At 51.4% G+C, this 14,751-nt stretch overlaps 1 protein-coding gene across 2 annotated transcripts in view; it reads right to left on the bottom strand.

The window, feature by feature from the left end:
- SLC6A17 (solute carrier family 6 member 17) overlaps positions 1 to 14,751 on the bottom strand; it is a 49,144-nt gene that overhangs the window by 21,489 nt on the left and 12,904 nt on the right. The window contains exons 1-6 of one of the 2 annotated variants that reach the window (XM_017499306.2): positions 12,333 to 12,354; positions 10,887 to 11,259; positions 6,230 to 6,387; positions 4,234 to 4,360; positions 3,384 to 3,565; positions 1,259 to 1,369 (exon numbers count right to left, since the gene is read on the bottom strand). In XM_017499306.2, the coding sequence (XP_017354795.1) occupies positions 1,259 to 1,369; positions 3,384 to 3,565; positions 4,234 to 4,360; positions 6,230 to 6,387; positions 10,887 to 11,172 (864 nt within the window). In that variant the 5' untranslated portion in view covers positions 11,173 to 11,259; positions 12,333 to 12,354. Of the gene's footprint in view, positions 1 to 1,258; positions 1,370 to 3,383; positions 3,566 to 4,233; positions 4,361 to 6,229; positions 6,388 to 10,886; positions 11,260 to 12,332; positions 12,355 to 14,751 lie in introns of those variants that run through there. The other variant, XM_017499304.1, reaches the window with a different exon arrangement.

Raw genomic sequence — 14,751 nt, 5'->3', positions numbered from 1 at the left:
GAAGTTGGTCATGTGTAAATCTCAGATGTTATAACCAAGAACAATGAGGGACTATTTAGGCACTGTCTCATGTCTCATTTCCCCAGTGGACCCCTAAGAATCTCCCGTCCTTAGAGTGCCTTTGACGGAGTAGTATACGCCATAGCTAGTGCCAACCAACAAACATCAGGAGCCTAGGGGGTTTCCAACCCTATCAGATCTGGGTTCTTCTTCCTGTATCATCCTGCATGAACTGTTTGTGTAAAGGGTGTGTGTGTGTGTGTGTGTGTGTGTACATACATGTGCAAGGTGACACCAATGAACACTGAGGCCTTCAAGCTGGCCTGGCTGAGCTCTGACCCTGGCCCATGGGCTAGAGTCTCACCAGCTCCTGCTGGTTGCTACTGATCAGCTTGCATTTAGAGGTAGACTCTCAGCCTGACCAGCTGGGGTTTCTAATGTACATGACTTGGGGCAACTTGAAGGGAGTGCTAATCTGCATCTGAAAATCTTTTATTCCTCCATGGACTGAGGCATGCCAGTTGTGCCCAGTCGTCTGAAGGGTCATTGAGAGGCAAGGCCATGAGTGGTAACAGACCATCTTTAGGGAACCTGGGTATACATCTTCAGGATGCCCGTGCCTCTGCTGCACCCTCTGTGAAATGTGAACAGTGATCCTGCTCATATTGCTCCCTGGGCTATTCAGAGAATTAGGAGGAAGTATAAATAACTTTGGTAAGGTTAAAATCACCACTCATGTAGTCTATTATCTTTGATAAAATAGCAACTTCTTTCCTCTGATTTGGGTACGAGGGGAGATTCCCAGGGGGAGCTTTTTTCTCTTAGGCATCTTCTTTGTTCCTACTGCCATGCAATGAAAGCCCCGATGAATGAATGAATGAATGAATGAATGAATATGAATGAATGAAGATCCCTGCTCTCATGCCCCAGCCAAACCTGACTTCCCACTGTTGCTTCAAGCATGCCCAGTGTTTTCCCACACCTTTGCTCAGGCAGTTCCCTTTGATTATAATGTCCTATGGCTACTCACTGCAATCCTACCTTCTCCCTGAGGCTCTTTCAAATGTTACCTCCTTGCTGAAGCTTTTTCTAATTTCACCCAAATTGATGTGACATGCCTCTCCTGGGAACCTTGAGGGCCTGGCACAATACCCAACAACACACAGCAGGTGTTTAGAGTACATTAAACTGCATGAAGCTGACCAAGCCAGGTAGACCTGCTGCTGTTCCCTGGCCTGTGGGAGCCTCAAACGCTTACCTTGGGAGTGAACATGTGTAGGATGCCATCAACTGCCCCTCGCAGCAACAGCCCCCGGACCAGGAAGCAGGCCAGCACCACGTAGGGGAAGAGGGAGCTGAAATACATCACCTGGAGAGAAGACAGGAACCCACCATCAGGTAGAGCCCTTCCTGCAGCTGGCACCCCCCATCCCTGCTCACCTTTGGGGTGCATGAGCTGCCTCTCTTTCTGCTTTCCAGGGCAGCAGAAAGCAGAGCCCTGGAACCCCTGGGCACAGGGCCAAACCCGCCATACATCTGGCATGGAGCCAAGGTAGTGGCAGGAACAGGACAAGCCGGAGTCTGCATGGCTGGGCCTGGGGTTGGTTTTCTCCTTTCCAGAGCTGGTAGGGCTGAGCTAACAGCCTCCTCACCCAACAGGGCTGCCAAAGGGGTAAGATAATCCTGTGCTCCCCCCTCCTCATTCTCCCCTGTCTCATTCCCCCAGTGGACCCCCTAAGAATCTCCCGTCCTTAGAGCTCCCTTGACGGAAGACTTCCAGGAGGTTACAGACATGGCTCCCAAGCAGTAGCCATCTGAAGAAGTCCCCAGCGCCTTGTGAGGATGAACCGTGTGCTCTTCTCTAGCACAGCAGTTCTTGCACATTTCTATATTCCTGCATGCCTGGCACACAGCCTCTCACAAGAAAAGATGCTCACAAAATGTTTGCTGCACTGAAACAAATGAAGAGGGCTGTGTGAACAGGGTGGTGTAAAGGCCATGAGAATACATGTCTGCCGTTAAGACTGCCTGAGTTCTGAGCCTGGCTCTACCATGTATTAACAAGTGACCTCAGGCATCTTGTTTAGCCTCCATGTACCTCCGCCTCCTCATCTCTAAAATGGGTGTAATCATCCCTAACTCAAAATGCTGTGGACCAAATGCCTTCATACAGGTGGCAGTACCTGAGAAGTACCAAGAAGCATCAGCTACTATTTCGGCCTCCAGAGAGGAAGAGGTCAGTGGCTTTAAATCTTCTCTTTCCACCCAGAAGACCCTGCATTCTACCTTTTTAGAGCTTAGCTTCCTTGCTCATCAAAACCGGTAAAGAACCTGAAGCCTCAAACAGCCAGGGTCCTAGTTGCAGCTCTGAGACTGACTGGCTGCATGATGTTAGCTAAGGTGCTTTTCCCTCTCTGGGCCTCATTTTCCTCATCTGTAAAATGAGTAGACTGGGATACAGGATCTCTAATGTAAGCCTTTCCATCCCTGGCAGCACATGAATACTGATAGGTGACAAGTAAAAAAGGGTCCTTATTTATTTATTTTCTTGATATGGAGTCTCGCTCTGTCACCAGGCTGGAGTGCAGTGGCATGATCTTGGTTCACTGCAACCTCTGCCTCCCAGGTTCAAGCAATCCCCCTGCCTCAGCCTCCCAAGTAGCTGGGACTACAGGTGCACGCCACCACACCCAGCTAATTTTTGTATTTTTAGTAGAAGCAGGGTTTCACCATGTTGGCCAGGATGGTCTCGATCTCTTGACCTTGTCATCCACCCTCCTCGGCCTCCCAAAGTGCTGGGATTACAGGTGTGAGCCACCGCGCCTGCTGAAAGGGCCCTTATTTAAAGGGCATCTGAACTGCTAGGAAGAGGTGTGGGAGTTGGCTGTTCTGCCCCTCAGAGACACCTATGGAGCTGCCCCCGTCACTCATTGCATCTACCTGCTCAAAGGGCCCTTTAGCTATAGCCATGGCAAGTTGCTGGTTTTCACCTAAACCTGCCCAAAGCAGGCTCTTCTGGGGCTTTTGCTCTTGGTAAACTGATGGTCTAGAATCTAGACAGATGTCCCTGGGTCAGTACTTCTAGTTTTCCTCCTCACTAATGTTTGCAGAGCAGGCCTGAGTTATCTGAGTATGGAAGCAGTTGGGGTTCAGGGCAATGCCTCTCCAGCTATTCCATTCCAGGTGGGCTGTCTATGATGAACAACACTACAGCAGTGATATTCCCATGCCCTCCCCTGGGGGCCTGTGTCATCATCCAGAGCCATCAGAGCCCAAGCCCACCTGGAAGACCCTGCAGGAGGCAGCCTGGAATTCTCAGCCCTGTGCCCTCTATGTCTTTCTGCTGCTCCCCATTTGGGTCCTAGGTGCCCCCCAGCACTCACCTTCCCCGAGGACTGGATGCCCTTAACAACAGCCATCCCCACGATGCTCCAGGCCACGAGAAGGCACAGGGTCATCTTCCAGTTGAGGCCCCCACTCTCCGAGATGGAGTCAGAGATGTCCAAGGCCTCTCGGTACCAGAAGTAGGTAGTAGCTGAGCTCTTTTCACACTCTGCCTCCACCACTGAAATAGCAGCAAAGTCACAGGGCCTCAGTGGTGGGGCCTATGGGGTCACTTCCTCTGCTGGACCCCCACTCAGGGCAGCAGTGGGCAAGGGAGCAGCTGAGGGTGGGCAGCTGGGAGGGGCTGCGCTCATTCTGGGTTAGCTAGGATCTGGCAGACCCCAAGGAATCCTAGGTTCCCAGTGGGGTCTGGGAGGCTTCAGGACACACTGGCCTGGCTGATTCCCACCCATGCCTCCCCCTGCCCATGTCTCTCCATGGGAGGTAAGAAAGGTGAGGCTGAATTGGCCTAAAGTTCCTTGGGAAATGTCCTGAGCTGGGGGCTAGAGACCTAGATTCTCACCCCAGATCATTGGTTAGAGGAGTGGTGTGAACATGGGAAAGTCGCTTCAGGGCCTCATCTGTGAAGTGGAATAACAGGGTGGGTAATAACAACTAAAGCCACAATTTCCAGAGTTTTACCTACACTCGTTATTTTATTTAATCTCCGTAAGAAATAGGCTGGAAAAGAGACCATTTCCCTGGGGAAGGGGAAATGAGGATCAGAGATGTTAAGTGACTTATCCAAGGTGACACAACAAGTTTGAAATTTCAAATGTGTGCACTAAGCCGTGAGACCCCTTCCCGGAACAGAGCTGGCTGGCATCCCCGTCTGGGCCCCATACTTGCCTGCCGTGCTCCCATTCCTGATGACAGGACATTCGCTCCAGGGCAGGGGGTACTGGAAGGACTTGAAGAAGTAGAAGATGCTCCACCCAATGATCACGTTATAATACAGCCCCACAAAGAGACAGACCTGGGGACAATCCCACCACGGGGTCACCGAGGCTGCAGGCAAATCCGCCCTGCCCCTACGCTCTACCCGAGGCCCAGCACATGGGCAGCGCCAAAGAACACAGCAGCACAGCCTCCAGGGAGGCACAGGAGGGGTGGGGTGTGGGCCGTGGAGGAGCTCCCCTCGCCCTCCATTCATCTGGTATTCAGGGAATCCACGAAGGAATTTTTCAGATATTAAAGTTCTCTCTTTTAAGCAACAAACTCTTAAAATTTTAATCCTTTCCAGTTTGAAATTCTTCTAAGATACTTGAAGTACTTTCTCCTCCTCCCTTCCTGATGACTCAAGATTGTAATGACAAAGACGCCCTCCAGGGCTGTGAAGGCATGCAGGGCTTTGGCCCCTGTGGTAAATGGAGCCAGACTGCTGTGCTTTGAGAGACTTTGTGGGTGTTTCTTGTGGATTCAGCTCTCTCTTGGGCATGTTAGCATCCTGCCTCTAGAAAGATGGCACAGTTCATCTCCAGGAAACACAGTAACATTGGCAGAATTTTATTTAAAATAGGAGAGCATGGACTTGGCCTGAAGGTTCAAGCAATGTTTCTATGGGCAGGGATTTGCTGCATCCCCTCTGGACACAGAGGGGCCCCTTCCAGAGGCATGGCTCCCTCCTGCATCAGTGAGATGGGCAGCGTCAGTGTGAGAGCTGAGGGCCACTTGCTTCGTCAGTCTCACCTGAGCACATGTGTGCAGGAGCAGGTGCTCATACAGCAGAACATACTGGGAGCACAGAGTGAGACGCCCACTTCCTTTACTTGGGTCCTTTCAGTCCAAGCGGGAGACCACACACACACTCCTGTGTCTCAGCACACAGCCAGTCCCAGCAGAATACCCGGCGTTGGCCAGTGCAAAGCTGATGGCTGGCATGAGAGCTGGGAGGATGCGATAAGCCCTCTCCCAGTCTCTCACTGAGGCAGGTTTGGGCTGGCCCTACTGCCAGCTGGTGAAATCCTTAGTCCCTTCCAGAAGTTCATGCCAGTCTTTATCCCACGTGTGAGCAGTGAGCATGGGCCCCTGTAGACTTTTCCCTTAAGGGATGCTCAATTTTCTTACCTAGAGCTCTGAGCAGGGTCTCATCTGTAACTTGCGGATGAGGCTGGAGCCCTCACAGAGTTCTCCAGCTGGGGCCAGTGGGGTCTCCCTGTCTCTTGCTGTTCCAAAGCCTCACCCTCCTTGGGTTGACCCTAAGTTTCCTGTGTGAGTCCTCCAACTCTGCTCTTTGGCACAGCAAAATGGCAAGGAGACCCTGAGCCCCAGGCCTGCCTTTTCTTGAGCTCCCTCCTTGCCCCATTAAGATAGTCTTTGACTGGCTGGGTGCAGTGGCTCACACCTGTAATCCCAATACTCTGGGAGGCTGAGACGGGTGGATCATCTAAGGTCAGGAGTTCAGGACCATCCTGACCAATGTGGTGAAACCCTGTCTCTAAAAATAAATAAATAAATAAATAGTCTTTGACCGAGGAAAGAGGAGGGACCTCCCTCATTGGGAGCTGAGGGACCGGTAAGCAAAGAAGGGCATCTGGACTAGTTCATATGTCCCCAGAGAACTCTGGCTGAGCTGTCCCAGGCAGCCCCTTGTGAATACATCCCAGCTTTTCCTCCTTAGCACCAACGGCAAATCTTCATGCTGTTTCAGGCAATGTGGTCAACTTTCAGTTTAGGAAACACAGTGACTGAGTCCTGAAACCCCGGCTGGGAGTAATTCCCATGTTGAGGATCCCCCTCCCTGCCCCTGTCCTGATGTAGGACTCTGGGCTGGAAACTCAGTGAGCTCCTCACCAATGCCCAGGAGCAGCCCCCTGTCTCCCGCTCAGCGCCTGCCCTGACTCACTATGCAGCTGGAGAAGCCGATGCCTCCCAGGCGGGGACACACATAGTGCCACACACCAATGCTGCCGCGGCGTATCCTCTGGCCCACAGCCAGCTCCAGGAAGAAGAGCGGGATCCCGATGATGATCAGCAGCACCAGGTAGGGCACCAGGTAGGCACCTGTGGGGAGAGCAGAGGGATGGCATGGGGCTCTGGAGCACAGCAGCAGAGCGAGGGAAGGGGCAGTAGCCATGTCTTCCAGTCTCAGCCGCCTCTCTGGTCATCTGCAAATTGGCACCAGTCCCGGTGCTCCTCCATGAATGATCTGGCCATACGTGTGGCCCATCACACAACAGCACACCCAGACCCTCTTTCTCCCCCTTGACTCCCCCTAACCCAAAACACTAAGTGAAAAACTGTATGTATGTCAACTCACAAGGCTAGGTTCAGAGACAGACAGATATCTCACTGCCTCTCCAGAATCCACATGTCAAGTCACATGCAGCAGACACACTCACCTCATGAGGTGCTCCGTGGACAACTGTTCACACCCCCTCCACCCACAGAGAAGCAGCCCCAGATGGCATGGGGGCTTGCTCGCCCCCAGAGCCACAGACACCGGGTGCAGCCTTCCTGGAGTCTGAACCAGATGCTGATGCAGCAGATTGGGCAGCTCCAGGGAAGCAGAGCTTGGAAGATCTCCAGGGAGGGGGGATCTGACCAGCTTTGCCATTAATCTACAGCTAATTGAGAGAAATGGCAGAGAAATTAGCAGTTCAGGAAAGCATGGCCAGGAGGATCATAAAGGATAGAATGGGTCTCGCTAAAGATTCCAGATGATAAATTAATCTCGCTGTCCTGGGCCACACTGCAGAAACAATCTCAATTCCCAGTGACAGGGCATTTAGCAGGAGAATTAAAACCATGTCTGGACACAGACGAGTGCACCCCGCTGAGAGCCGTGCCAACAACCTAGTCCTGTTAGCAAAGCCCTGCCTGTCTGTCAAACACTGTCAGGCCAGCCCCAGTCACCAGGGCCCTGATGGTCACCCAGCACTCTGACTAAGCCTTGTAAGTAGAAAGTCTCCAGGAGACACCCAGCTACACTGCTCTGCCCCCATAACATAGGATCCCACATGTTCACCAACATATGCCCAATCTGCCAATGAACATTGGCAATCAGGCATCTCCTAGGCACAAATTCTGGCACTTGGCAACAATCAGCTATTTACTGCAGGTCCACTCTGTGCCAGGCACAGGCAGCGAGGGGATAGCGGAGTAACAGAAGGCGCAGACACCATCCTGGGACAGTTCACGATCTGTCAGGGAGGCAGGCAGAGTCACGTGAGCAATGTGAGCACACATGTGTACACACACACACACCACAGACTAGTCACACAGGCCAACCAAGCACATACTTGCTGAAGAAGGGGCCCGGATCCAATGGAGCTAATCAGAAAGGCAACACACCGGGCCCTGTACGACAGCATCTAACTCACCAGATGCACACATGCACACCTACATTCAACTCGTCACTAACAAGTAGCCCCATCATGGTGCTTGATGGCGAGAGGGCCCAAAAGGCCACAAGCTTAGACCCCTGCATCTGTCTTTATCTCGGTCTCTTGGTCTTGGGTGTTAGGAAGTGGAAGAGGAGCGAAGTGATCTGCTGCAGGAAGGCAAAGGGTCACAGCTACACGGGTGTTGTATTTCACCCCAGTGTTCTAGGTGTGGCAAGACGTGCAGGGAGGTGGACTTCAGGGTGTGTGCAAAGTGGGTTGGCTTCTATGGATGCCTCTTTTTTCCCCCCAAAGAATCAGGGAAAGCCTCCAGGTAACTGCTGCCAAAGAGTGACAGGGGTGGGGGTGCAAAGACAAGCTACCGGCCCCTCCCCACCGCCCAGGCTCTGTCTGCACCAGGCAGGCCGCCAGGCCCTGAGTTGACTGCAGGCCTCTCTACCGTGCCGAGCCCTAAACTAACCAGGGTGCTCAGGGGCCGCGGTCACGGCAGGCAGAATTTGTGCTAATCAGAAGTACTTTTTCATATCACCCTTTGCTGCATCACTTGGAAATACAACAGCACCCTCTTCCATCTTAGAAAATACACCTTGGGGACACAACTGGATTTCCTTTTATGTTTCAACAGCATTCGAGACCCTCAGGTTGTTTGTCTGAATAGCAGGGAACACTCACTATTTAGGATGTTAGGAGATGTAACAGGACAGGGCCAGGATCCAGGACCTCTGAGGCCCTCTGGGTCTCTAATCATCTATGCCTCGGTCAGTATTCTGAGCCTCACTTCTGGCAAACTCCGAGGTTATTCCTGGGATTTAAAAGACACTCTTGGCCTTGGCCTGTAGAGGCATAGGTAGCACAGGCGGTAAGGGTCAGATCCTGAAGTCAGACCTCCTGGGCTTTAATGACATACTAGCTGTGTGACTTTGGGGATATTATCTGATCTCTCTGTGCTGCTGTTTTCTCATCTGTGTAAAGAGGATGAAAATATTACATATGAAATTGCTGATATTTGACCATTTTGACTTACAAAAATGGCCATTTTATAAGCCTCAACCTAACACCTATCACCAGGGCTGTTGTGAAGATTGAATGACTGGCTTACCCATAGTAAGCACTGGTTGAACATTTGTCTTTTTCTCATAAAAATAAACAGAAGAAAAAGCAAGCTAGAAAGATGTCGACATTTTGTGGAGCTAAGGAGGGTGTTCCAGAGTTTCCGTCCAGAACCATGCAAAGTCTGATTAGATCAGCTACGGCTCAAAAGCACAGAGACTCAACTCTAAGACCAAACAGCTGTCTCCCTCGTGTGATAATCTGCCTCCTCCTAAAAAATACTTAAGATGACTTGCTATAGACTCTGTCTCAACAAAAAAAATCTGTAAAAATACGGGACAGTTAAAAGTAGAGATAAAAAGGGATTGCAGAAATCAGAGAAGACAGAGAGAGGAAGGCAGGAATGTGGAACGGAAAGCTCAGAATTCTGAGAGTTGGCAATGGTTTCCTTCTAGGGTGGTTCTTCATGTCTGGTGCCATGGTGATTGGTGTCACTGTGAACAGTCAGAAAGAACACCACCCTGGGTGTGAGTGCTTGTGTGTGGTAGAGACAGGGACTCTGTAATTCATCACCTAGTGCCCAGGCAGAACTGATCATCTAAGCCAGAAAGAACAAGGTTAGAGGTTCCAAGCTAAGTCCTCCAATGCCACATGTCCTCTGAAGTCATTTTAGGTGCCTTGGAGCTCCTTCAACATCTCACAGGGCATAAGGAAACCACATACTTTTATATCTTTACTTTGGGCTGGTCTTATTATGAACTCAGTTATCATGCCACAAAGACCATAAGCTCTGATTGACAGTTACTTATTAAAAAGTCGAAAGTCTTTCAAGCAAGGAGACCATGCAGCTAATATAACATGCTGTGGGTGAAAGATGGAAGCCTCTGGCCTAATTCAATCGTAAGAGTTCAAGTCGGCATTCTCGCTCCCTGCCCTTCAACAGAAACTGGAAGGGAGGAGAAGCCTCCCAGCCAAATGTGGCCTTCTGAACCAGAGGAAGTTGTATCTCGGGGAGGAGGAGACTGCGTCTTTAGAAGAGGCTACATGGCAAGAGTTCTACAAGCAAGGAAGGAAGGCGCTGGGGTAAAATGCCTGCCAAGCCGGGGCCACCCGACAGGCTGGAGCATGCCATCCCAGGCACAGGGACTCAGGAGCACAAGAGCTCTCAATAGTTGACTTTCTCAGGACCAGGTCTGGGCTTGCAAATATCTTTGTTTCCAGCCTATTGGGGTTTCTTTGTTTATTTTTAGATAGTTGATCCCTGGTTTCAGAGAAAGCTGCCTTTGGACAATTCTGGGGGCTGGAAGTGGTGGTAGTGGTTTGATACTGGGGCAAGATCCTCAAGAGGGATTCGAGCTTAGGGAGCAGCGTGAAGGCCCCTCCTACCTAGAGGCAGTGGTGCTCAGGCTCTGGGCTAGCCTGTTCAGGTCTGAATCCTGACTTTATCACTAGCTGTGACCTTGATCACACACAACCTCTAACAAGTTATCTAACACATTTGTGCCGCAGTATCGCAGTCTCTAAAACAAGGATGATAACAACTCCTTCTTCAAACAAGGCTGTTGGGAGGATTCGATGGTTGAATCACATGACATTGGCGCTTTGGTTGTTCTAAGATGCTCAAATATCAGCAGTTTCAGGCACTTAGCGCTAATATCCACTAAGCCCTTAGAACAGAGCCTAGCACTTTATAAACAGTTAGTAATAACGGCCAACAGGTGCTCCTTCCTGTGTCAGGTAGCATGTTGCCCATTCTGCATGTAAAGCTCATGTAATCCTCCAACTATCCTGTGAGGCAGGAGCTACTGTTATTCTCATTTTGTAGATGAGGCATGGAGAGTTGAAGCAACTTGTAGCAGGTCCCAAAGTTGATTGGCTGGAATCTGAACCCAGGCAGTCTGAGACCAGAGCCCACTTTCTTATCATGTCCTGTAGTCTCCTGGCAGCTACTAACCATCATTATGGCTATTCCTGGGGCATCTTACTCTGAAATCCTGAGCTCCAACCTACAAAGCCTCCAGTTCTGCCTCAGCAAAGGGGTGTTCTCTTTCACCCCTCAGCTCAGCCCATTTGCAGGGGACGCTTGATGCACACAGAGCTGTCTCTTACCTCCTCCATTTTTCTGGCACAGGTAGGGGAACCTCCAGATGTTGCCGAGGCCCACGGAGAAGCCAATCTGGGCCAGGATGTACTGCAGCTTGCTGTTCCAAGCTGGCCGGTCCTCTGCGTCCAGCTCCTCCTCCGCTGCCTTTTGCTTGCTGCCTGCCTCGCCAGCCACATTCAGTACGCTCTGCTTATAGTCCACAGGCTCCTCGAGGGCCAGCAGGTCAGCCACAGACTCAGTGACATGCTCACTGCTGTGCTCACGCTGGGTCACTTTGCTGTTCTTCGGCATTGATGCCACCTGGGCCGTGTAGCCCTACTCCCGAGCACACAGAGAAGATGGAATTCAGCTGCTGTCAGCTCCTTCTCATCCAGGGACCTAGGAAACCAGGTGAACAGGAAAGGATTATCTGCCCACACCAGGGAGGTGAGAAGCCCAGCGTAGACGCAACCCAAATCAACCCTCCATCACCACTTGAGGCAGGTCAAGGGCCTCAGACATTGAGCTTGCCCTCCATCCTCATCAGGGGCTGCCCAGTGAGGAGCTCAAGGCCTACAGACTCAGTTTCTCCACAGGTTTTACCCGACGAGCATCATTTGGAAAGTAAACCTAAAGGGGCAAAATAGGCAAAGCCATACACCAAACCCAAGTACAGAGCCATCCGCGAAGACATTTCTCTCTTCCATGCTGCAGAGTCTGGAGTGCTCAAGACCCTTTGGAGCTCCACACAGCCTTCCCCTTCCAGGTGTTCTGCTTAGCCAAAACCGCCTGGAGGGAGCCATGGAAGCCAGTGCCTGCCTTCCTTGGGGCCTTTTTATTCAAAACGCAGGGATTATACCAGGAACTGGTTAGAAATGCAGCATCTCAGGCTCACACCAGACCTCCTAAATCAATCTCTGCCTTTTTACAGGATCCCAAGTGATTCAAAGGGACATTAACATTTGCAAAAAAAAAAAAAAAAAAAAAAAAGGAAGAAGAAGAAGACTCTTGAGCCATCACCATGGAGCCCCTGGACACCAGCGCCTATGGCATCTCCAGTCCCCTGGCCGGAGTGGCTATCCAGGCTCAGCTAAAGATTCTGGCACCAGAAGCCAAGAGCTGTTTGCTCAGTGCCAACAAATCTCGGGCCATTGCTCAGCACTGACATTATCTGAGGACTTCTGCAGCCAAGAGCTGGTTCTCCATCCTTCAGCAACAGTTTTACAGCAGATAATGTCTGCACAACACGGGCGGGGGAGGCAAAACCCTCCCCTGCTCCTGCCAGTCCTCATTTGTCTTTCATGTTTTCCCTTAAAGAAATAAAGCACCAAGAAAATGAATCCTTTGAAGAATTCCACCATTGCGTTATATTTCAAGGCACCCCCTCATTAAGGGAAGGTTGGAGGATTTAAAATTAAACACACACACCCTAGCCTGCGGTTGCCCTGCATCTTTCTAGGGATGTAACTTACCCAGCTCTGTAATTACTTTATTAAGGGAAAGAGGTGTCTCTGGAAGCCGGGCTCCTTGTTTGTTCTCCTCGTAGGTATATGCCACCTGAATGGCACAGGCAAGGTAGCTCAAGTCTGTGCAGCACAAGGGCCAGGCCCACGCTTCCTGCCAGCCTTGACCCAGACCTCCTGGCTGACCGCAGCAAAGGCCTGACCTTCAAGGAGACCTGGCCAGCCAGACCCTGTTATACATGTAATGAAGCTGGGAGGTTTATGGGCTTGGCTAGCCCTCCCCAGGCCAGGTCTTGGACCACATTAGCAGGTGACACCAGCTGCCCTCCCTTTCCAAGGGGACAGTGAGTCTTTAGTGACTGTCCCCTCACACCTCAAAAACAGTCAGGGTTAGGCTTTGGAGTAACTGTGACAGGGCCAGCCTGGTTAGAAGACCATGGAATTCCCTATAAGAAGCTCTGTGGTTGGGTGCAGTGGCTCACGCCTGTAATCCCAGCAGTTTAGGAGGCCGAGGTGGGTGGATCATCTGAGGTCAGGAGTTCGAGACCAGCCTGGCCAACATGGTGAAACCCATTAAAAATACAAAAAAACAGCTGGGCATGGTGGCGGGTGCCTGGAGGTTGCAGTAGGCTGAGATTGTGCCATTGCACTCCAGCCTGGGTGACAGAGTGAGACTCTGCCTTAAAAAAAAAAAAAAAAAAAACAAAAAAAGAAGCTGTCTGTTGGGACTCACTTCCCTCCCAGTGGGGCAGTTGGACATCCCATTGTGTCCTGGAGGGTGCCCCATGGGTGACACTTGCATCTGTGGAACTTGCAGCCCTCAGCCTCCCCCATGGCTGCTGTGTCGCATGTGCTACACAAGCAAAGTACGGCCCTAGGAGTTACACAATGGAGAGGCCCGTGTCCTTGCCTGGGCTGCCAGGATGAGCTCCTCTCCTCACTCAGCAGGTCCCCGTCTCCAGGGCACACAAACAGAGAAATGGCTGCTTGTGAAAGCAGCCCCCCCCCAACCCCCATCCCCTGCTGCTTACATCCAGAGCTGTTACTAAAGATGAGAGCTAGGAAGAAGGGTGAGGGTCCATCTGGAGCCTGCCATCACTAGGGTTCCTTGGCTCAGAGCCTGTTTCCGGCCATGCTGCCTGCAGCAGGGTTTGATCAGAGCAATCTGCAGTGCATTAGGTATGGTTTACTGATCATCACGCCACAACTAGAGAAAATCAAGGGGGTTTCCTGCAAGTCTGCAGAATTTATCTTGCTGCTGACCAATTGGAGCACATGTTTCTCCATAAATAGCCTAGTGAGTGGCAGCTTCGGTCACCAAGATGAGAAAGGGCTAGGAGGAAAAAAGCATCACTTTAAATGAGGAGGACTCAAGGACATTCTGGTAAAGCAGAAGGATACCTATAGCAACATCCGGCAACCACAGGGCATCAGCTAATATGAGCTTCCTCCTTCTTCCCAAGATGTCACTGATGCCATGGGCATCCTGAGGGATGGGGGCCCAAGGACCCCTGTGCCATTAGGTCTGCAGGATGCAAAGGGCTTGAACATACCTGCAGGCCGAGGCACTGGCTGGGCTGCAGTCATGACTGGAACCCTTTGTGCCCAGTGAATAAGCTCAGGTGACAGCAGGGTCAGACTCAGAAATTAAAGCTTGAAGGACCCTAGCAATTGTCCGACTCAACGTTCCCGTTATCTCTCTGGAAACTGAGGCCCAGATTGAGGAACTGAATTGCCCAAAGCTACTAAGGTTCTCCTAACACCCTGACCAGAGCCTTGCCTGGGGCAGTCAGACTCAGCAGAGGCGGGGGACACAGGGAGACCACTGGGTGTGGGAGTGTGAGGCATGGGCTGTGAAGCCAGACAGGCCTGGAGTTGAGGGTTCTCATTTCATTCATTCAACACTCACTCACTCACTCACCTGATATACATTTCCTGAGTGCCTCCTACATGCCAGCCTCTGTTCTAGGTGTGAGGAATAGAGCAAGGAGCAAAACTGGCAAAGTGTCTCCTCTCATGGACTTTGCATTTCATTGCGGAAGGGCCGGATACTAAAGAAATTGACGTATAATACCATGGCCAGGGGTGACACATGCTGTAAAGAGACTCACGCCAGAGGGCTGGAGCAAGTTGGCAGGTGGCTCTTTTATGCTGGATGGGGGTTGCGGGGGCAGTCAGGAAGGGCATCTCTGAGGAGGTGACATTTGCACAGAGGTGTGAATGACAGAATGAGAGGCAGAAACAGGGAGAGGGGCGCCGGGGAGGGAGGAATGCAGCCGTGCTGTGCCATGAGGACTGGTCCTAGCACGCTGAGTGAAGTGGGCAGCGCTGAAGCCTTGGCCACACACTAGCTGTGTGCCCTTAGACAAGGTACTATCCTTAATTTTGTGAGCGTCCATCTCCTCACAGGTGAAAAGGTTGCATTTAA

Source organism: Cebus imitator, unplaced genomic scaffold, assembly GCF_001604975.1.
Source record: "Cebus imitator isolate Cc_AM_T3 unplaced genomic scaffold, Cebus_imitator-1.0 Scaffold256, whole genome shotgun sequence".
Classification (NCBI taxonomy): Eukaryota; Metazoa; Chordata; class Mammalia; order Primates; family Cebidae; genus Cebus; species Cebus imitator.
The sequence above is the reverse complement of the archived record's forward strand: the minus strand, read 5'-3'. Positions and strand labels throughout refer to the sequence as shown.